This window comes from Salvelinus namaycush, chromosome 4, assembly GCF_016432855.1.
Source record: "Salvelinus namaycush isolate Seneca chromosome 4, SaNama_1.0, whole genome shotgun sequence".
NCBI lineage: Eukaryota > Metazoa > Chordata > Actinopteri > Salmoniformes > Salmonidae > Salvelinus > Salvelinus namaycush.
The window spans coordinates 83,017,860-83,040,234 of NC_052310.1; the positions used below are offsets into that span (position 1 = coordinate 83,017,860).

The 22,375-nt window shown below is 42.9% G+C and overlaps 1 protein-coding gene across 1 annotated transcript; it reads right to left on the reverse strand.

Annotated features, from left to right (window-relative positions):
- Positions 1–230: 230 nt before the first annotated feature.
- Positions 231–14,100, reverse strand: LOC120045754 (transmembrane protein 87A-like). The gene is made up of 19 exons (XM_038990689.1): positions 13,952–14,100; positions 12,838–12,898; positions 12,617–12,708; positions 12,115–12,249; positions 11,823–11,876; positions 11,396–11,573; positions 8,708–8,769; positions 8,080–8,263; positions 7,636–7,735; positions 7,417–7,510; positions 6,756–6,827; positions 6,292–6,400; positions 6,020–6,078; positions 3,779–3,882; positions 3,343–3,416; positions 3,167–3,243; positions 2,023–2,075; positions 1,665–1,695; positions 231–732 (listed from the first exon to the last, which is right to left on the reverse strand). The coding sequence occupies exons 1-19, from the start codon at positions 13,994–13,996 to the stop codon at positions 691–693; spliced, it is 1,626 nt and encodes a 541-aa protein (XP_038846617.1). The 5' UTR covers positions 13,997–14,100; the 3' UTR covers positions 231–690.
- Between the last annotated feature and the right edge of the window lie 8,275 nt (positions 14,101–22,375).

A 22,375-nucleotide genomic window follows, 5' to 3' on the forward strand; every position in this document is an offset into this window, starting at 1 on the left:
TGGCAGGCTTGTAGTGTCAAACCCAAGAAGACTCGAGGCTGTAATGTCTGCCAAAAATGCTTGAACAAAGTTCTGAGTAAAGGGTCTGAATTCTTATGTAAATGTGATATTTCAGTTATTTTATTTTGCTAAACATTCTAAAAACCTATTTTCATTTAGTCATTATGGGGTATTGAGTGTAGGTTGACGAGGGGGGAAAAAACTATTTAATCCATTTTAGAATACGGCTGTAACGTAACAAAATGTGAAAAAAAGTCAAGGAGTCTGAATACTTTCCAAAGGCACTGAATAGGGAATAGGGTGCACTTTGGGACACACCAATTGTTATGTCTTGGTTTGTGTAGAGGGTGAGAGGGCTAAATACATTAGGGCACACTGCAGCAAAAACGTTTTGCAACGGAAAACTATAACCAGCATTTCTTATTGGACAAGTTCAGGTAGTACCTCCTATTTAAATCAGTTTTCTTCCATTTGATACCCAATGAATAGGACCCTGCTGATCGCCAAGTCAGAGGTGTTAAGCCCCAGTAGTGTTGTAGACAGAGGTCTGACTCTCAGCCTAAACAGGCCTAGGACGGAAGAGGTGTCGCGCTCCAGGTGATCTGTCTCTTCCATGCCATGCAGGAGGGACCAATCTCAGGAGGAAGAGATGCTCTGCATCCATCGTGCGTAGTAGGAAGATTTCCAATGTTACTCCATCTTGGACATTTCATATTTTGTAGTCATGATTTCCTGGGTAAGGAATACAGTGAAGAAAAAAAAAAATATATATATATCTAATACCATAGTGGCTGTACATATAAAATTGCCTACTGAGAATGTAATAACATTATAGGAAATGCACAGTAAAATAAACCATATATACTGAGTTACAAAACATTAGGGGAATTAGGGGAAACCTAGTCAGTTGTACAACTGAATGCATTCAACTGAAATGTGTCTTCCACATTTAACCCCCCCTCAATCAGAGAGGTGCGGGAGGCTGCCATAATCAACATCCACGGCGCCCGGGAAACAGTGGTTTGACTGCCTTGCTCAGGGGCAGAACAGATTTTTACCATGTCAGCTCGGGGATTCGATCCAGCAACCTTTCAGTTACTGGCCCAACACTCTAACCACTAGGCTACCTGCCGCCCTTATTAGGAAAGCCTTCCTAATATTTAGTTGTCTCCTCCTTTTGCCCTCAGAACAGCCTCAATTCGCCGAGGGCATGGACTCTACAAGGTGTCTCAAGCGTTCCACAGGGATGCTGGCCCATGCTGACTCCAATGCTTCCCACAGTTGGCTGGATGTCCTTTGGGTGTTGGACCATTCTTGAAACACACGGGAAACTTGAGCGTGAAAAACCCAGCAGCATTGCAGTTCTTGACACACCGGTGAGCCTGACACCTACTGTTCAAAGGCACTTAAATCTATCTGCCTTGCCCATTCACCCTCTGAATGGCACACATACTCAATTTTCTCAAGGCTTAAAAATCCTTCGTTAACCAATCTCCAACCCTTCATCTACACTGACTGAAGTGGATTTAACAAGTGACATCAATAAGGGATCATATCTTTCACCTGATAGCACATGCCATGGAAAGAGCAGGTGTCCTTAATATTTTGTATCCTCAGTGTATTTTGCCATTGACAGAAATGACCCGTGTTAAAAATATACACACCTCATCTGAATCAAGAAGGACAGGCAACGCTCTACAATGGAGGAAAATAAAGAGAAAACATTTGTTTTTATGAAACCACCACCTAATAATGGTGACCACTTTACACCAGGATTTCCCAAACTCGGTCCTGGGGACCCCAAGTGGTGCAGGTTTTGTTTTTTATCCTAACACTACACAGCTGATTCACATTATCAAAGCATGATGTTTAGTTGGTTATTTGAATCAGCTGTGTAGTGCTAGGGTAAAAACCAAAACGTGCCCCCTTTGGGGTCCCCAGGACCGAGTTTGGAAAACGCTGCTATAAACACACCTGCTATTTTGGTGTTGATAAAAATATGTATTGATAAGTGATGCTTACACATCTGTTAGAGAGGTAGGAATGTTCTCTTCCACCCACTTCAAGTCTTCATCCTGGACAGGTGGGAAAGAGTGAAAATAAAAGAGAAAAGTGAACTACTCAACGCTGCCCTCTGTTGTTTGAACTCAGATGTCATTCACTAGACTAAAAATACTGAACAAAAACATAAAACGCAACAATTTTCGTAACTTACAGGTCATATAAGGAAATCAGTCAATTGAAATAAATTCATTAGGCCCTAATCAATGGATTTTCACATGCCTGGGAGGGCATAAGCACCTCCAATTGGGAGCCAGGCCTACCCACTTGTGGGCCAGCCAATCAGAATGAGTTTTTCTCCACAAAAGGGCTTTATTATAGACAGAAATACTCCTCAGTTTATCAGCTGTCCGGGTGGCTTGTCTCAGTCGATGCCGCAGGTGAAGAAGCCAGATGTGGAGGTCCTGGGCTAGTGTGGTTACACGTGGTCTGCGGTTGTGAGGCCGGATGGACATACTACCAAATTCTCTAAAATTACATTGGACGTGGCATATGGTAGAGAAATTAACATTTAATTATCTGCCAATAGCTCTGGTGGTCATTCCTGCAGTCAGCATACCAATTGCACGCTTCCTCAAAACTTGAGACATCTGTGGCATTGTGTTGTGACAAAACTGCACATTTTAGTGGCCTTTTATTGTCCCCAGCACAAGGTGCACCTGTGTAATGAAGCTGTTTAATCAGCTTCTTGATATGCCACACCTGTCAGGTGGATGTATTATCTTGGCTAAGGAGAAATGCTCACAAACAGGGATGTAAACAAATTTGTGCACAAAATTTGAGAGAAGCTTTTTGTGGTTTTATTTCATCTCATGAAACCAACACTTTACATGTTGCGTTTATATTTGTGTTCAGTATATACAGTAGATGGTAATTTGTTCTGCTGGTAGGGGGCTTGAATTGCATCACAGGTCAGAGCAAACATTTGAGTGTCAGTTACCTGAAAGTCGAACTTTATTGACTGACAGAAAAGGTTGACTTGTTGGTATGCTGTATTTCTATGTGGAGATATTGTGTTCATATTGATTGGATTATTGGAAATGGACTTAATTCCCCGAGGGAACAAATCAAGTTGTATTAATTGAATTGAAGGTTTGATACTAACCGGGTTAGATCCTGAAGGCTTGGCTGAGCCGTTCGTCTCACTCTTAAAGTTGGAGGCTCTCAGCTTTATGCCATCAGCTGTGTGTGTGTTTAGAGAAACACGGAGAGAACGATCACCAAGGTTCAAACACATTATCACTAAAGAAGTTCAACAAAAACAGACTGCATGTACAGTACCTAAATTAGCTGACACCAGGAACTCCTCAATCTCCTCATCGTCAGAGTCATCCATCAATGGAGTGAACGCATATCTGAGGAGAACAAAGGAAGAGTTACAAATTATGAACAGTTATAAAGCCTTAAATTGTTATAAAGCTCCAGAACATTTAGAGAAAGGCTGTGTAAGTTTGTTTCCTCTGAAGCTTTGAAGAGTGGTAAGGTGAGGCACTTTCTCCCTGACTGACTGTTGGTAGTTTGATATGTCAACATATTGCCATTGATAAATCTACAGCACACTCAACAAGGTAGCTAAGGTGCAATAAAATTTGATTTGGCGTTCTCCATTACAACAAGGTCCACATATAGTATGAGGACACACACACGTTTGATATTACTATCCTTGTGGGGAATTCCAGTACCCACGAGGATAGCCACACACACCATGTAACCTCACCTCTGGTTGTTAGCAGAGGGTCTCCATAAGAACATGATAACCAGCAGTATGATGGAGAACAGGAACCTCCAGAAGGCATCATCTACCCACAACTCCACCCAGTCCTGTTATATGGAATAATACAAACAATATGTCAGCCATGATACTATTCAATACATGACCCAATATGGCTGTATTGAGCTGGTATTCTTTTTTTTTTTACAATATGTTGATTCAATACCTTAAGTCCTGAACAGTGAAAATCATGTTTTCATCAAATTGAATGATATTTGGATGAAACCAGTACCAGTTCAAAGAAAGGTGACCCAAGTATGAAAAAGGACTGTAGCTGGTACACTGACAAAGTTGATCATAAAGGTACTGGTCCCCTCGAGCTGTGTCAAGTCCCTGGATTCAGGAGGCAGGCATTAACAAGGATTTACTTGCCGGTTTTATGACGTTGCATAAAGCTGCATCATGTGCGTCTACACCTTGCTTTGTTTACAAACCAGTGGGTTGTGGGTTTGATTCCCACGGGGGACCAGTATGGGGGAAAAGTATGAAAATGTATGCACTCACTACGGCAAGTGGCTCTGGATAAGAGAGTCTGCTAAATGACTCACTACTGCAAGTAGCTCTGGATAAGAGAGTCTGCTAAATGACAAATGTCAATGTAAATCTCAAGCAGAATACTGGTAACCTTTCATCTGTGGCGTGACTGATAGTTACAGCTAGTCAAGCTACAGCTGGTCAAGCTACAGCTCACATCGAGGCAAATAACACTGAAACATGCATGAGAGCACCGGCTGTTCCGGATGACTGTGTGATCACGCTCTACGCAGCCGATGTGAGAGAGACCTTTTAACAAGGCCGCAGAGCCAGATGGATTACCAGGACGTGTACTGCGAGCATGCACTGACCAACTGGCAAGTGTCTTCACTGACATTTTCAACATCTCACTGTCTGAGTCTAATACCAACATGTTTCAAGCAGACCACCATAGTCCCTGTGCCCAAGAACACTAAGGTAACCTGCCTAAATGACTACCAACCCATAGCACTCACATCTGTAACCGTGAAGTGCTTCAAAAGGCTGGTCATGGCTCACAACGCCACTATCCCAGAAACCCTAGACCCACTCCAATTTGCATACCACCCCAATGGATCCACAGATGATGCAATCTCTATTGCACTCCAAACTGCCCTTTCCCACCCGGACAAAAGTAACACCTATGTGAGAATGATATTCATTGACTACAGCTCAGCGTTCAACACCATAGTGCCCTCAAAGCTCATCAATAAGTTAAGGACCCTGGGACTAAACACCTCCCTCTGCAACTGGATCCTGGACTTCCTGACAGGCCGCCCCCAGGTGGTAAAGGTAGGTAACAACACATCTGCCATACTGATCCTCAACACAGGGGCCCCTCAGGGGTGCGTGCTCAGTCCCCTCCTGTACTCCCTGTTCACTCACGGCCAGGCGCGACTCCAACACCATCATTCATTTTGCCGATGACACAACAGTGGTAGGCCTGATCACCGACACCGACAACACAGCCTATAAGGAGGAGGCCTGGCCGTGCGGTGCCAGGACAACAACCTCTCCCTCAACGTAATCAAAACAAAGGAGATGATTGTGGACTACAGGAAAGAGGACCGAGCACACCCCCAATCTCATCGACGGTGCTGTAGTGGAACAGGTTGAGAGCTTCAAGTTCCTTGGTGTCCACATCAAACATGGTCCAAGCACACCAAGACAGTCGTGAACAGGGCACGACAAAACCTATTCACCCTCAGGAGACTGAAAAGATTAGGCATGGGTCCTCATTGAGAGCCACCATTGAGAGCATCCTGACTGGTTGCATAACTGCCTGGTACGGCAACTGCTCAGCCTCCGACCGCAAGGCGCCAGAGGGTAGTGTGAATGGCCCAGTACATCACTGGGGCAAAGCTTCCTACCATCCAGGACCTCTATACCAGGTGGTGTCAGAGGAAGGCCCTAAAAATTGTCAAAAACTCCAGCCACCCTAGTCATAGACTGTGCTCTCTGCTACCGCATGGCAAGCGATACCGGAGTGCCAAGTCTAGATCCAAGAAGCTTCTAAACAGCTTCTACCCCCAAGCCATAAGACTCCTGAACATCTAATCAAATGGCTACCCAGACTATTTGCATTGCCTGGAACCTTTAAGAAATGCACAGAGCAGTCAAACTTGATATCACACAACTGGATCATTTGCTGCCATTACAAGAAGACATACTCACAGATTGACAGTCGGCTAGTCTGAATTTTTTCGTCGTCCACACCATGAAAATGATTGAAGCTGAAGGTGGGAAAAAAAATACAACCAAAACTGCATCAGATCATTTCCATTCAATTGTGAGACTAATTCTGAATAGTTTGGCAACACTGTCTATGAAGTAGGCTACATACGTATACCACTTTATAACGTTGTTCATAATGCCTTATACAGTAAGAATGTGTTATGATACTCATGAACTATAAAAACATAAATGGTCTTCCTGGCTGTACTCACCTATAATGGCGACGATGAGTGTGTTTGTGAAATGTCTGTAGAGAGACAGCTTCACTGGGTTTCTTCTCAGCTTCAGTGTCTTTATAGTGTGAGCCAGGCTCACAAATATGTTAGGAGGCAGTCAAGGAAACAGCGGCTGGGCTTCACAGTATGTAACTAACAGACCAAATGAATGAATGAGACTGAATCATGGAAGAACCTAGCAAAAATCAGCAGGGATGATAACATGCAAGGTGTACAGATGATGCCCCGGGCATGGATAGCGGCCAAGGGCAAGGCCCAGACCTCTACTATCAGACCTCCAGGTTAGCGTGCAAGAATAGATTATTTGCCCTCATGCAGAGACCCTTTGGTTTGGCCCAGGGAGGGACGGTGTAGCCCTGGGTAGGGACCATGGATAGGGGGGGGGGGGGCCCAGGGGACAGAGGAACCTCAAACAGGGCTATCAGCACACAAAAGGATATCCACCAGCAGAGAGAAGAGTCAAGCAGAGCCAGAGGAATGTTGGCCAACAGAGCCAGGTCAGAGTCTTTCGCCTGAGAGGAAGAAAGGAGAAAGGGATGGAGAGAGACAGGATGGACAGACAGGTGGGAATAATAGGGGGGGGGGGAAAGAGAGAAGACAGAAGGTGAAAGTGATGGAGTGTGAGTGGGGGAGAGAAAAATAACAGCAGTAACCAAAGAAAATCACCCAGTGAAACTTGATTTAATATACAATATAAGTTTACAACCCAAACTCTACAAGATACATTATAATAACCCCAGCACCTAGACTATCAGTGAGAATCATTAGTAAGCAACACAAAAAGGTGTCATTCTGTTACACTGATAGACAAGTGATACAGCCAAGTAGGCCATTAAGTTATGATAGACCACTAGAGGTGCATTATGGGGTAATTATTATAAATAAGGAAGGATATGAACCAGATGATACAGAAGTCCATCAATGCTAGAACAATGGATGTGATGAGGGTGGGGCCATTGTCACGAACCTTTAGTGAATACATACACACATATTGAACATAATTCCCATAACACACACATTAGAAAAACAGCACGCCATCTAGAAATGAAGGTTCAAAATGCAAGGTCACCGGAGGTAAGCAAGCTCAGGAATACGCCTTACCCCAGTGATCCTAAGCACACCTTCGATGGCAGCAAAGGCAAAGTACAGCACACCTAGTCCCACCACTCTGTGCATCACTGTACCCAGTCGAGGTCTGATGGAAAACGCACACAACGCAGGAAAAATGACTAAATACATACAGCACGATAACATCACTGGGGTCACCTATCAAAGGACAGGGAGTAAGAGTTTGTGACGACCTTTATTTTCTCAACTTACTTGACTATACCATATCCCAGACTGACTATAATGACCAGCAGCCGTGCCAGGGTTCTCTTCAGGGCAGAGATGAGCTCAGCAAAGATCAACAGGCCTGGAGCTGAAAACAATATCCACATTGGAATTAATTCTCTCTCACACGAGACAGAAAAACTCTCGCTCAGAATAATAACACTCCCTAAACCTCCCCCTTGGCCCTAAGCCTGCGATGTTTGCAAATCTGTAAGGTAGAATTAATATGGTGGACTCTCCACCACTATACTGCTGATACCTATCCAGACCCTTCAGATCTGCCAACATTGAAAGGTTAGGACCAAGGGGTAGGGAGGGAATTGGGACCAGATCAACGTGATCCGTTCCACCATGCTACTATACAGAGGATCTTAGTACTTTCTTTAAACCAGTCAGACAACAGAGTTAGGTGTAATAGTAGTGTAGACTTACAAGCTGCCCCAACACCGTTGGTGTTCTCGTACTCAGCACAGAACACAGCCTTCTCCACCATGCCCAGAAAGATGACTCCAGCTATCCAGAACTGGATCCTCAGTAAGTCCTTCCAGTAGCAGGCAGCCCACAGGAACCAGAGTAACGCATACAGGATGTACACTGTACACATCACCATATAGAACTGAGAGAGACACAAAGGGTGAGCGTGAGGGAGAAAAATATTGGTTGTTCCAGTAGAAGGCTGAAGACATGAACCAGAGTAACACGCACACAGGATGTACACATCACCATGTTGAACTGAGATGCGTGTTAAAACAAAATAACACACAAGATATTTTTCTGAACAAACCACAAGGTCCTGTACGGTTCAGTTAGTAGAGCATGGCACTAGCAATGGCAGGATTGTGTGCTTGAATGCTTTCGATGAAAGTCAGCTAATATATTATTACATGAAGACAACACAAAACAGGCGTCTGATATCTATGACAACGATTAACCCTACAATGTATGTGTGACTAGGGACAAGCACTGGAAATGAGCGTGAGCTAAAATGTCATGGTGCAATGCATCCCACTGTTGTTTATTCAATGTGTCACTGACTATGTTTAATTGTATGTATACTCACGATCATGAGAGGCCATTCCGTGATGGAGATGTAGCCGTGGGTTCCTTTCATTACGACGTTGACTGGAAAAATAAGGAGTATACATCAGCTATCCAAAACACAATAATTAGGGTTACAATATACAATAAACTTCCTGTGGCGTACTGCATTAGCATCGAATAGTCCCAGCGATATGCAACTTTTCAGGGAAGTCAGGAACCAATACACGCATTCAGTTAGGAACGCAAAGGCTAACTTTTTCAAACAGAAATTTGCATAACTCCAAAAGGTTTTGTGACACTAAAGTGGAGAATAAGAGCACCTCCTCCCAGCTACCCACTGCACTGAGGCTAGGAAACACTGTCACCACCGATAAATCCACGATCATTTCAATAAGCATTCCTCTACTGCTGGCCATGCTTTCCTCCTGGCTACCCCAACCCCGGCCAACAGCTCCGTAGCTACTTGCCCAAGCCTCCCCAGCTTCTCATTCACCCAAATCCAGATACCAGATGTTCTGAAAGAGCTGCAAAACCTGGACCCGCACAAATCAGCTGGGCTAGACAATCTGGACCCTCTCTTTCTAAAATTATCCGCCGCCATTGTTGCAACCTCTATTACCAGTCTGTTCAACCTCTCGTATCGTCCGAGATCCCTAAAGATTGGAAAGCTGCCGCGGTCATCTCCCTCTTCAAAGGGGGTGACACTCTAGACCCAAACTGTTACAGACCTATATCCATCCTGCCCTGCCTTTCTAAAGTCTTCGAAAGCCAAGTTAATAAACAGATCACTGACCATTTCGAGTCCCACCGTACCTTCTCCGCTGTGCAATCCGGTTTCCGAGCTGGTCACGGGTGCACCTCAGCCACGCTCAAGGTACTAAACAATATCATAACCGCCATCGATAAAAGACAGTACTGTGCAGCCGTCTTCATCGACCTGGCCAAGGCTTTCGACTCTGTCAATCACCGCATTCTTATCGGCAGACTCAATAGCCTTGGTTTCTCAAATGACTGCCTCACCAACTACTTCTCAGAGTTCAGTGTGTCAAATCGGAGGACCTGCTGTACGGACCTCTGGCAGTCTCTATGGGGGTACCCCAGGGTTCAATTCTCGGGCCAACACTGTTCTCTGTATATATCAACGATGTCGCTCTTGCTGCGGGTGATTCCCTGATCCACCTCTATGCAGACGACACCATTCTGTATACATCTGGCCCTTCTTTGGACACTGTGTTAACAAAGCTCCAAAACGAGCTACAATGCTAGTAAAACTAAATGCATGCTTTTCAACCGATCGCTTCCCGCACCTGCCCGCCCGACTAGCATCACTACTCTGGACGGTTCTGACTTTAGAATATGTGGACAACTACAAATACCTAGGTGTCTGGCTAGACTGTAAACTCTCCTTCCAGACTCATATTAAACATCTCCATTCCAAAATAAAATCTAGAACGGGCTTTCTATTTCACAACAAAGCCTCCTTCACTCACGCCGCCAAACATACCCTCGTAAAACTGACTATCCTACCGATCCTCGACTTCGGCGATGTCATTTACAAATTAGCCCTCAACACTCTACTCAGCAAACTGGATACAGTCAATCACAGTGCCATCCGTTTTGTCACCAAAGCCCCATATACCACCCACCACTGCGACCTGCTGGCCCTCGCTACATATTTGTCGCCAGACCCACTGGCTCCAGGTCATCTATAAGTCTTTGCTAGGTAAAGCTCTGCCTCATCTCAGCTCACTGGTCACGATAACAACACCAACACATAGCACGCACTCCAGCAGGTATATCTCACTGGTCATCCCCAAAGCCAACACCTCCTTTGGCCACCTTTCCTTCCAGTTCTTTGCTGCCAATGACTGGAACAAATTGCAAAAAAATAAAACATTTAATTAAAAAAATAAAATTGCTGAAGTTGGAGACATATCTCCCTCACTAACTTAAACATCAGCTATCTGGGCAGCTAACCGATCGCTGCAGCTGTACACAGCCCATCTGTAAATAGCCCATCCAATCTACCTACCTCATCCCGATATTGTTTTTATTTACTTTTTCTGCACACCAGTATATCTACTTGCACATCATCTGCACATCTGTCACTCCTGTGTTCATTTGCTAAATTGTAATTACTTTGCTACTATGACCTATTAATTACATTACCTCCTCACGCCATTTGCACACACTGTATATATACTTTTTTTCTATTGTGTTATTGACTGCATGTTTGTTTATTCCATGTGTAACTCTGTGTTGTTTGTGTCGCACTGCTTTGCTTTATCTTGGCCAAGTCGCGGTTGTAAATGAGAACTTGTTCTCAACTGGCCTACCTGGTTAAATAAAGGTGAAATAATATATATATATTTTTAAATAGAACATGGAGCAATGTGATCAAAATGGTACAGTAGCCAATGTCCTTTATATCATTTTAATTAGTATTTAGGCTGCCTAAAGAAACTTAATTTTCTTCTTTGTAAGCCTCACAAGCAAGTTTAACATTCCAAGTATTCAATAACTGGGTCATGTTCATTAGGGTAGATCACCGTAAAAATGTTGCAGAGTCCAGCTTGTACCTTCCCGTTACAGTCAATTCTCTTGTTAGTTCTGGTGGTCCCTCCCTGTTTCAGTCTGTATTCTTCCGTCTGGTGCCTGATGAACACAACCCAGTTGAGGTGCATTGGGTTTAATGTAGTGAACCCACCTGTTAGATTCCAGTTGGCTTCCTGTTTGTTAGACTTAATCACCACCACCAGCAGATAAGGGCCGTCCTTCCACGTGGTGGCGATGACATCATGTTTAAGCGACACACTGCCGTTCTTCAGACCGCCGACTTTGTCGTACTCCTCCATCGTCCACTTCGTGTAGTTTTCATCTGAGCCCTGGGTAGGATTGAACCAACATTTGTTTTGAAAGGGGGTTATATGCATTATGCAATGAAGAACGCAGGAAGTAATGAGAATGTGAAAAGTGATAGTCTGGTTCCAGATCTTTGTGCATGCTGTATATGGCCAACTCCAACGGTCATTGACAACAACCTTAGCAACTTCCGAAAGTAAGTGTGTGTAAAAAAACTAAAAAAACTATGCATCATCATAGTGAAACATCATGACCTCATGGTAGCATCTCACCGGTGCTGCTCCTTCCATGGGAGGGACAACGGGCCGTGGTTCTGCCTTGGCTTTCTGAAACAAAGTTGTCATACAGTAAGTTGTCCGTAAGTCAAACGCAAAGTTCCAAAACAAATTATTCTTCCCAATATATCCTTTTCAAACTATTGAGGCGACCCGAATATTTTGTTTTCACACTTTCCCTTTCAGCACAGTTTTACCTACTATGGAAAAGGAGTAAGCAGGCCAGCTCAGTAGTGTGAAAAGCACTGTAATGTAATGGAACTCATGTATGTAACCTATAAGCCCTTACATTTAGCATTGGGAAGTATCGCAGGTCATTGTTGCAGGTCAAGGGCTTGTGCTTGTGCTCAATGCATTCCCCTTGTCCTAGAGGGTTAGGATCCATACTCTGTCCTCGACTCAGTGGCGTCCTCTCATACATTTCCTTTAAAGTAATGATTTATATTCATATCAATGTTTCACATCTATTTAATACATAAAATATTCAACCATATTTATTAGTAGTTGAATGTAGGGAGACATACATTCCCTATGAGGAATGATGGGATTTAAAAATAACTCTTACACTTAGTATAGTCAACTGGTAATTCACACCAACTGTCAAAATGTGGCACTACCATAGGAATTCTAAACAAATGAGTCATTACGAAAATGTTCAAGGTATTGATAATGAAAGACGACTACGGCAAACTCACTTTCTGCTCCACGCCCATATGTCAGCCTATAGACATTAAATAGCCTAGAACTTAGTACTAGTCACTTACTGTAATTACTACCTGTACTTTACTTACCTCAATATTATTGAACTCATTGTGACAGGGATAGTATTTCAAGTACCATTGAATGGTAAAAGTCATCTCCTCTGGACAACCAAAGGACACAACTAAAAGAAAAACAATAAATTGGTGTTACAGAGGTAGTTCTTTGGGCGCTTTCATATCCCTTCTGTGATCCGGATCCTGGGAGTGCTTGGTACTCTGTCTGAAACAAATCCTGGCCCTGCTAATCTTACCTTTCAATTTGATATCAGTGTCTTTATACATGGATTTCCTCAAAAGCAATGGTCTTGAGGTCTGAGAAGAAGAGGAAACAGTGTTTACATTAGTTAGATAAACTGAGTGATAGGCCTACACTAGAGTCAGGTCTGATTAATGCCAGCACTGGAACAAAACACAGGCTGGTGACCTATGTATCCATCCTCTCAGAGTAACAGTGATGATTTAAGATCAGATCGCAATGAATGAGATTAAAAGGGCAGGGGACCTGATCCTAGATCAGCACTCATTCCTACTCAGACATTTTATATGGGCCCTGGTGACCATTATTGGGAGTCCCTAGGCAGGCAATGGTAGCTCTCACATTACTCTGCAACAGGATATGGTGGTGGACAGACATCTGACCACCTCCATGGAAAATTGGCGTTATGTCCTAATTAGCCTACCTATTCCTTCCTCCTAAAGTGTGCACTTGTTCACTTCACTGACTTGAAAGCAAATGACTGGTAGACACGATGTTTGTCTTACCCCTTCAATTCATTGGACATTGTAACGTTAGCTATATAGTTAATATAGCAATAGACTTCTGGCATAGCCTAGTTAGCTACATATTCCAATCTGGACATTAGCTAGCTAAATGGTTGTTAGACTTCTCTTATATCGGGGCTAAATTGCAGGCAATGATCTAGCCCAGTACAGGACAGTGGTCTCTCTGTCTGGTGTTTGTTTACATACCGCTAACGTTGTATGTGACGTTAGGCAGCTAGCTATGTTTGGGAAATACATTAAGAAAACATTTGGGGTAACGTTATATCTATGGTCTAAACTAAAACAGCTTGCCTAATTGTCCGAGGTAGCATGGTATATCATTCAAACAATATTCCCAAACCAACTAACGTTAACTAACAGTGCATAGACAGTACAATAGCTTGTGCAAATCGATAGCCTAAATATGTTCAGGAAAATGCATTATCAATCAATACTGTTAATGTTCAATTATGAACAGAAAAGATGGCTCGCTAGATTGCTAGCCTAATGCTGGACGGATGAATCGCACTGCTGTTCTTGCTAGTTAGCTCGAATGCTAACTTTAACTTGACAGCTAGGTAAATTGAATATTTTAATACTCACATTGATAACTGTAATACTCCATTGTCCCAGTTCTGGTGCTGCCATGACCCCGCTATTTGCATAGCATAATAAAAGGATCCCTGTCAAAAGAAGGAGCCAGGGTTTGACTGAGCTAGCCTTGCTGTTCCACGTCCTCACCCGTACAGAAGCAGCCATGTTTTCAGTAGCTCTAGTGTTGCGTGGCTGGCTGGCCAACTCACCTGAGTGGAAAACGTCACACACCTGGGTATCTTTGAGTTGACGTTTTGGAATTAGATGCATTGCACCATATACTATGTAAAGCAGTGCCAGTTACCATATACTTTATAAAAACGATAGCAACTTGAAATCTGTTATTCATTTACCTTTCAATGATCATCATCATATTGTGTGTATATTTTATTCATTCCAGGATGGATTTATTTTCAGAAGAATAAAAAAAATAGCACATTTTTGTATTTGCAATCGTGTATTACGTTATGTCAAAATAATGCAAATCACTAACAAGTCAATATCAACATTGACTATATTTTACAAAAGTTGTACTTGTATTAAAATCTTTAATTTAAACTATTAGCTCTTGTGCACATTCCAAGGTCTACTGCCTAAACTTGGTGGAGTACCTCAAGGCTGTACAGGGTCCTCAGAGATCCCTGTACAATACTCTCTATACACTTAGTAGGTAAAGTTCATATACACAATGCCACTTAAAAAATACTTCAATATATAAAAGGCAATTTACATACAGTTTGAATGCAAGCATTTAGTTGGAAGTGTAGTACACTGATTTAGAACAGTAGTTGGCCGTATTTATGCCTTGTTCACAGCTTTCAATATCTAGAGATGAACGTACTTTGGTGCGAAAAGTGCAAATCAATCCCAGAACAACAGCAAAGGACCTTGTGAAGATGCTGGAGGAAACAGGTACAAAAGTATCTATATCCACAGTAAAACAAGTCCTATATCATCATAACCTGGAAGGCCGCTCAGCAAGGAAGAAGCCACTGCTCCAAAACCGCCATAAAAAAGTCAGACTACGGTTTGCAACTGCACATGGGGACAAAGATCGAACTTTTTGGGGAGGCTTGCAAGCCGAAGAACACCATCCCAACCGTGAAGCACAGGGGTGGCAGCATCATGTTGTGGGGGTACTTTGCTGCAGGAGGGACAATATTTGCTAGGGATACACTGATTTAATTTGTGAGCAAAGCTTATCTCATTGGAAATGCTGTATACTATAAGAGAGATGTGCAAATGTAGAATATCTTATGTACATCTCTTGCACACTGATAGCTAGTGGTAACCATTTGAGGTATAAATATCCACCGGAAAACTGGTCAGAATTATTTCAATGCAAAGCATTAGGGAATAGACAAGCCTATACAGTAATCCCTCGTTTATCGCGGGGGTTACGTTCCGAAAATGACCCGCGATAAGTGAAATCCGCGAAATAGAAAACTTTTTTTTTTTTTACAATTAGCAACTATTACATGTATACAAATACAGTGACTCACGTGTAGGCCGTTTCGTCGACATTATGGGTTTAGGAGATGTTCGAAATTACAAGATAATTTGGCCAACTTAATGTAAATTTGCCAAGCTGTTTTATGTACGTACACATAACTGCACGAGACGACAAAATGATAGCACAATTCATAGCATGTTTTGATACAAGAAGCGGGAGTGAGTTTTTAGCGAATCAGAATGCAGAGCACAATGCACCAAAAAAAAAAAAAAAATGCATTATGAAAATCCGCGAAATAGCGAATCCGCGATAAGTGAACCGCGAAGTGGCGAGGGATCACTGTAATACTATTTTAATAATGCCACAAGACAGAATCATAGAAATAGGTTTTCGATTTCTATGGGAACTGGGCAGATGCTGTCGTCATGGCGACAACGGGGTCCCCACTCCGATTGGCATTAGAGATGACAACAACGTAACGATCATCTTCCTTACTCTCGTGGATGTCTGCTGTCACCAGATCTCTGTTATTTGGTCTCTGACTGACTGCAGGAAGAGAAGGAACTGAAAAGGGGGAGGTCCGGTCTCGTCTGGCTGCAGGAAGGGGAGGGGCTAAACAGGTGGCAACAGGAAGGGGAGGAGCTGAATTGGTTGCTATGACTGCAGGAAGGGGAGGTGCTAAAAAGCATCAAATCTAGGTGGGGGTCTGCACAAACCCCATGCTCCTCCTCAGCGAAACTGGTGTTGATGTAGATGATGTCCTCTTTGCTGGTAGAAACCTCTGGAAGTTTCTCTGTCAGCTTCTCCAACAGTTCTCTTACCTAAGGGAAGATGGGAAGATTCATGTTTACGCAGTCTTTGTTTATGTCTGCGTACCAAATTGCACCCTATTCGTTATATACACACGCAGATAAAAAAAACGGTTCTTCGGCTGTCCCAATAGGAGAACCCTTTTTGGTTCCAGGTAGAACCCTTTAGGGTTCCCAGTACAACCCTCTGTGGAAAGGGTTCTACCTGGAACCAAAAAGGGGTATTCTATAAGGACAGCCAAAGAACCCTTATAGGTTCTAGATAGGGGTGGCAGGGAGCGTTGGCCCAGTAAACGAAAGATCGCTGGATCTAATACTCGAGCTGACATGGTGAAGAATCTGTTGATGTGCCCTTAAACAAGGCCCTTAACCCTAATTTGTTCCAGGGGTGCCATACTACCATGGCTGACCCTGTAAGACACGCTTCAAACTCATTCCACGGAGGATCGAGTGTCTGTGGGTTTTCACTCCACCGTTGTACTTGATTGATGAATTAAGGTCACCAATTAGTATGACACTCCACTCACCTGGTTGTCTAGGTCTTAATAGAAAGGAAAAAACAAAAACCTGCAGACACTAGGTGGAATAAGTTTGACACCCCTGCTGTTAAAAAAACATTTCACCAAACCTTTCTGGTGTATGTGACAATAAAACATTTTTTTTTTCTCCTAAAGAGTGTAGTGCACTACTTTTGGTCTGGGGAGTTTCCTGGCCATGGACCCAAAATATTGATGTTTTGTTCCACTTTTGCCTTATGTCAAGGTGCTCCATCATGCTGGAAAAGCCATTCGTCACCAAACTGTTCCTGGATGGTTGAGAGAAGTTGCTCTCGGAGGATGTGTTGGTACCATTCTTTATTCATGGCTGTGTTCTTAGGCAAAATTGTGAGTGAGCCCACTCCCTTGGCTGAGAAGCAACCCCACACATGCTTTACTGTTGGCATGACACAGGACTGATGGTAGCGCTCACCTTGTCTTCTCCGGACAAGCTATTTTCCGGATGCCCCAAACAATCAGACAGGGGATTCATCAGAGAAAATGACTTTTCCCCAGTCGTCAGCAGTCCAATCCCTGTACCTTTTGCAGAATATCAGTCTGTCCCTGATGTTTTTCCTGGAGAGAAGTGGCTTATTTGCTGCCCTTCTTGACACCAGGCCATCCTCCAAAAGTCTTCGCCTCACTGTGCATGCAGATGCACTCACACCTGCCTGCTGCCATTCCCGAGCAAGCTCTGTACTGGTGGTGCCCCGATCCCGCAGCTGAATCAACTTTAGGAGACGGTCCTGGCGCTTGCTGGACTTTCTTGGGCGCCCTGAAGCCTTCTTCACAACAATTGAACCGCTCTCCTTGAAGTTCTTGATGATCCGATAAATGGTTGATTTAGGTGCAATCTTACTGGCAGCAATATCCTTACCTGTGAAGCCTTTTTTGTGCAAAGCAATGATGACGGCACGTGTTTCCTTGCAGGTAACCATGGTTGACAGAGGAAGAACAATGATTCCAAGCACCACCCTCCTTTTGAAGTTTTCAGTCTGTTATTCGAACTCAATTAGCATGACAGAGTGATCTCCAGCCTTGTCCTCTTTAACATTCACACCTGTGTTAACGAGAGAATCACTGACATGATGTCAGCTGGTCCTTTTGTGGCAGGGCTGAAACGCAGTCGAAATGTTTTTGGGGGATTCAGTTAATTTGCATGGCAAAGAGGGACTTTGCAATTAAGTGCAATTCGTATGATCACTCTTCATAACATTCTGGAGTATATGCAAATTGCCATCATACAGCAAAGTCTGAGGCAGCAGACTTTGTGAAAATTAATATTTGTGTCATTCTCAAAACTTTTGGCCACGACTGTACTATACTGTACTCTACTGTACAAACTTGTGAATCCAACTGTGGAAAGTAGAGTATAGCTCAGTACAGTAATAATAATAATTGATTGGATTTATATCGCGCTTTTCTACCAACTGCGGTTCTCAAAGCTCTTTACATAGTAGGGGGAAACTCACCTCATCCCCCACCAATGTGCCCCATCCTCACACCTCCTCCGCAAACAAAGCCTTTCGTGAACACTCCAACTAAGCTATATGGAATTGTTTTAAGAAGGTCATACAAAGGACCATTTTGCTATTCGATTTAGAATTTGAAGACCCTTTTAAAAAAAACAATAATAATAATAATGTTTGGCCTTACAGCTATTAGCCCATACATGCGCATTGAATAATAGATTCACTACACGGACAGTCCCCCGAAAAGTATAAAGGAAGTCCCCCAAAAATCTACAGGAAGTTTGTTCTTAAGTGTCTATCCTATATCTGAGAGATATAAGAAAGATCAGGAGAAAAAAATAGTATGTTTTAGAATTATTTTTTATTTTTTACATGCATTTAACCCCTTATTTTTGGCACTAAACAGTCTCCATACTTCCATTAATCCATACTTCTATTAATTGGACCTTCAGATGAGTCTTGTGAGTCCTGTGGACATCCTAGAGCAAAACATGTACGTGTTCATGTAACATGTCTCACCTTTACACAGAGGGGTCATATTAGTGTGTAGCCAAAACTGTTTGGACGCTAAAGACAGAAGTTGGCAGATCGGCTGTACCAACTTCAGATGAGTCCCAAGACGCTTGTGGGGGGTCGTAGAGCAAAACGGCCAAACCGTTCGGACTCTACAGATGATTTTGTTAGAAAACAGATTTTCGGGATGTGTCATGGTCTGACAAACACCGCTGTAGCTCCTTCACCTTTCACCGCAGATGTGGAAATGCTACAAAGGCGGAGGCGGTAGATTGAGACGCATCCAATGCAAAAAAACAGAAATCTGTAGTATAAACGGACAGATTTTTATGGGGATTTTTGTATTAGGCTATTAGATTTCCACGCACGCATGGACATCAACCTTAGGGGGTCTTAAGATGAATGCACAAACTGTCAGTTGCTTGGGATAAGAGCACCTGCTAAATGACTCAAATGTAAATATGTAAATCATTCAAACGCTGTCTGTTTTGTGTCTTAATAAACCACTGGGGAGAGTTGCAGACATGACTTCTTCAGTTGGTCTATATTGTCCTGGCTGTATCATAATGTTCCTTAGCCTGGTCCTAGATCTGTTTGTGCTGTATGGTCAATATTCATTGACAATGACCTTATATGTTGACAACACAGCACAAACAGCTCTGGGACCAGGCTACATGTTCCTATCCACGAAAGCCCAAACCAGGTAGACAGAAGAATAAACACTCAAAGTTCATCTAGGCAGTCAGTTGGCTGCTTCAGCCTGTGGCCCTCCAGTAAGTAGTCATAAATCTCATGGTTCTGGATGCCAGGGTACGGCGTCATGCCCCGCGTCGCTATCTCCCACACGGTCACACCAAACGCCCACTGCAAGAAGACACATGATTATATTCTCTCTCACACACACACACACCACACGTATACGTATAAAAGTAAAAATTGAGTAGCTGATAATTACACACGCAATATTTGGTTTTGGGTTCCTAGGTTATGCTAGCTACCACTAAAATACCATGTTACATACCATGTTACATGCTGTTTATTCTGGTGAGAACTCTGTTAAGCTACCCAAGGACTTTCCAACGACCAGAGCTGTGGCTGTGGGCTGAATGTCACGGGCTGGCTGATTATTTTTTTCAGAAAGGGAACTAGTCAGAAAGGGAACTAGTCAGAAAGGGAACTAGTCAGAAAGGGAACTGGTCAGAAAGGGAACTGGTCAGAAAGGGAACTGGTCAGAAAGGGTACTGGTCAGAAAGGGTACTGGTCAGAAAGGGAACTGGTCAGAAAGGGAACTGGTCAGAAAGGGAACTGGTCAGAATGGGAACTAGTTAGTGGAATAACAGTACATTTGCTTTCTCTGACACAATTACATCTGTGTGTGTGTGTGTGTGTGTGTGTGTGTGTGTGTGTGTGTGCATGCGTGTGGGGGGGGGGGGGGGGGGGGGGGGCTCGTTACCACATCACTCTTTACAGTGAAGATTCTGTCGGCCAGGCTCTCCACTGCGATCCATTTGACAGGCATCTTGGCTATCCTGCCCTGTCTGTAATAATCACCACTGTAGATCTTCTTAGACAAGCCGAAGTCTGCCACGAACACCGTCATGTCATCACGCAGCCTGTAGGACCAGGTCGACCAACCAATCAATACAACTTACTAGAAACAGATCAAAGTTGACTAGTCAGGATAAGCATTTGGCACTTATTAAAAAAAAGGCTAGAGCAATGCGTTTACATAACAATGACACGTTGGTAATATGGTGGACAGTAACAGTGAGTTTGGTAATATGGTGGACAGTAACAGTGAGTTTCTACTTGAATAAGTTGCCAGATAAGACCACAGCCATACCAATGAGGTCATCATGGTGAGATGCGATTACATCTTTACATTGTGACAAAGTGTTTACAAAAGCGTTAACACAGTGATTACATCCTTACATTGTGACAGTGTTTACATCTTTACATTGTGATAGTGTTTACATGAATGATTAACATAGTGATTAAATCATTACATTGTGACAAAGTGTTTACATGAATGATTAACATAGTGATTAAATCATTACATTGTGACAAAGTGTTTACATTAAGCATTAACATAGTGATTAAATCATTACATTGTGACAAAGTTCAGGTCAGAGCTGTACTGTATATACAGTATGTACAAGTAACTGCCAAAATAAAGGAAACACTTGAGTAAATTAGGGATACAAGGTATATTGAAAGCAGGTGTTTCTAAACAGGTGTGGTTCCTATCATGCTTAGGGTCTCAATACAGTGGCAATTTTAGCATGTTAATCTTGGTGGGGCAGACTCCTCAAAAAGTTTTTAGATGCATGCCAGCAAAGCCACTACAAAACACAACAATACATTCATTGAACTATAAACGGTGACAAACAGTGCCCACAAACTGTTAGGGCCTACATAAAGCTGTCCCAACAGCAGAGTCCCAACACCTTACCACTGCTAAGTCAGTCGAGCATTGTCTGGCAGCGAAACAGTTCATTCAGCCTCATTTACTGCCTTTTAAAAAAACATAGATGATATGGCTGACTTACTGACATTTGAGATGTACAAACTATGGCATAAGGGGACGATGAGCGGATAAGAGGCAATCAGCAATTTCAAATAAGACATTCATGAGCGAGCTAGGATGGAGCTAATCAATATAACTATTTGTTCAGCGGCATAATTCAGAACATGGGCCGTTCTTACAGTATTCTCCCTGTACACCAAGTCAGAACCGTAGAATGAATAAAGAGAGCATAAAAGCAGACAATGAAAGCTCTTACAATATTCAATGATGACATTTCTTTAAAACAGGCTATAGGCTACATTTGCACCACCAAGTCAGAACAGTAGGCTAAATTATGAGGGGAAAAGGGACTAAATTATTAGGGTGATGCACAGCTTACTACACAACATACACGTAGTATTACTTTCTTAGCTACAGTATAAATATCTCCCTGGCATATTACATAATTTATGCAGCAGCATACAATACATTTTTGGACCTTGTGCTGTTCTCACTTAAACAGGAAGGTGGCGCGGCGGTCCTTCGTGTGCAAATTTTGTCATCAAACTTTATCATCAAAGTCTGGCATTCTCTGGATTTATGGCGCTTTCAAGACAACTGGGAACTTGGTAAAAAACAAGGTTGAATCATGACGTTAGCGATTTTCAGGTCAGAGCTCTAGAAAAGAGGCCAGAGTTCTCAACTTAGAATTCCAAGTTGGATGACCATTCAAAACATATTTTCCCTGTGGGAGCTAGTTTTTGTCCAGCGTTCACATTTGTCTTGAACTCACTGAAGTCTGAGATTTCCCAGTTCCGAGTTTCCCGTTGTTTTGAACGTGGCAGAAGTCATGCTGGTTTGACAGCATGGCCAATGTTGAATGTTTATCCTTTACATCTTGCAAAAGAGACCTTTAAACCCAGACTTGGACCACACACCCACTCCACTGAATAACAGGCTAGTGATTGCTTTGCAATGCATGCAGTTAGCAACTGATTCCTTCCAAACCACTCATCGTTGAATTTTCGATTTCCAACTTGTTGTGTAATTTGTATGAGCCCCGATACGTTTTATCTATAATTTCTCTTCATATGACAAGGATTGAAAAGGAATTGCCAGTAGATTGTCGACTTGATTCATGATG

What these genes read in the sequence shown, in the direction of transcription:
- LOC120045754 (XM_038990689.1), bottom strand. Translation starts at nt 13,996, where the DNA reads ATGGCAGCACCAGAACTGGGACAATGGAGTATTACAGTTATCAAT. An exon ending in CCATGGAAGGAGCAGCACCG is followed by an intron (nt 11,574 to 11,822) that starts GTGAGATGCTAC and finishes AATCCTACCCAG; the next exon opens with GGCTCAGATGAAAACTACAC. An exon ending in CCTGGTGTCAGCTAATTTAG is followed by an intron (nt 3,244 to 3,342) that starts GTACTGTACATG and finishes ACACACACACAG; the next exon opens with CTGATGGCATAAAGCTGAGA.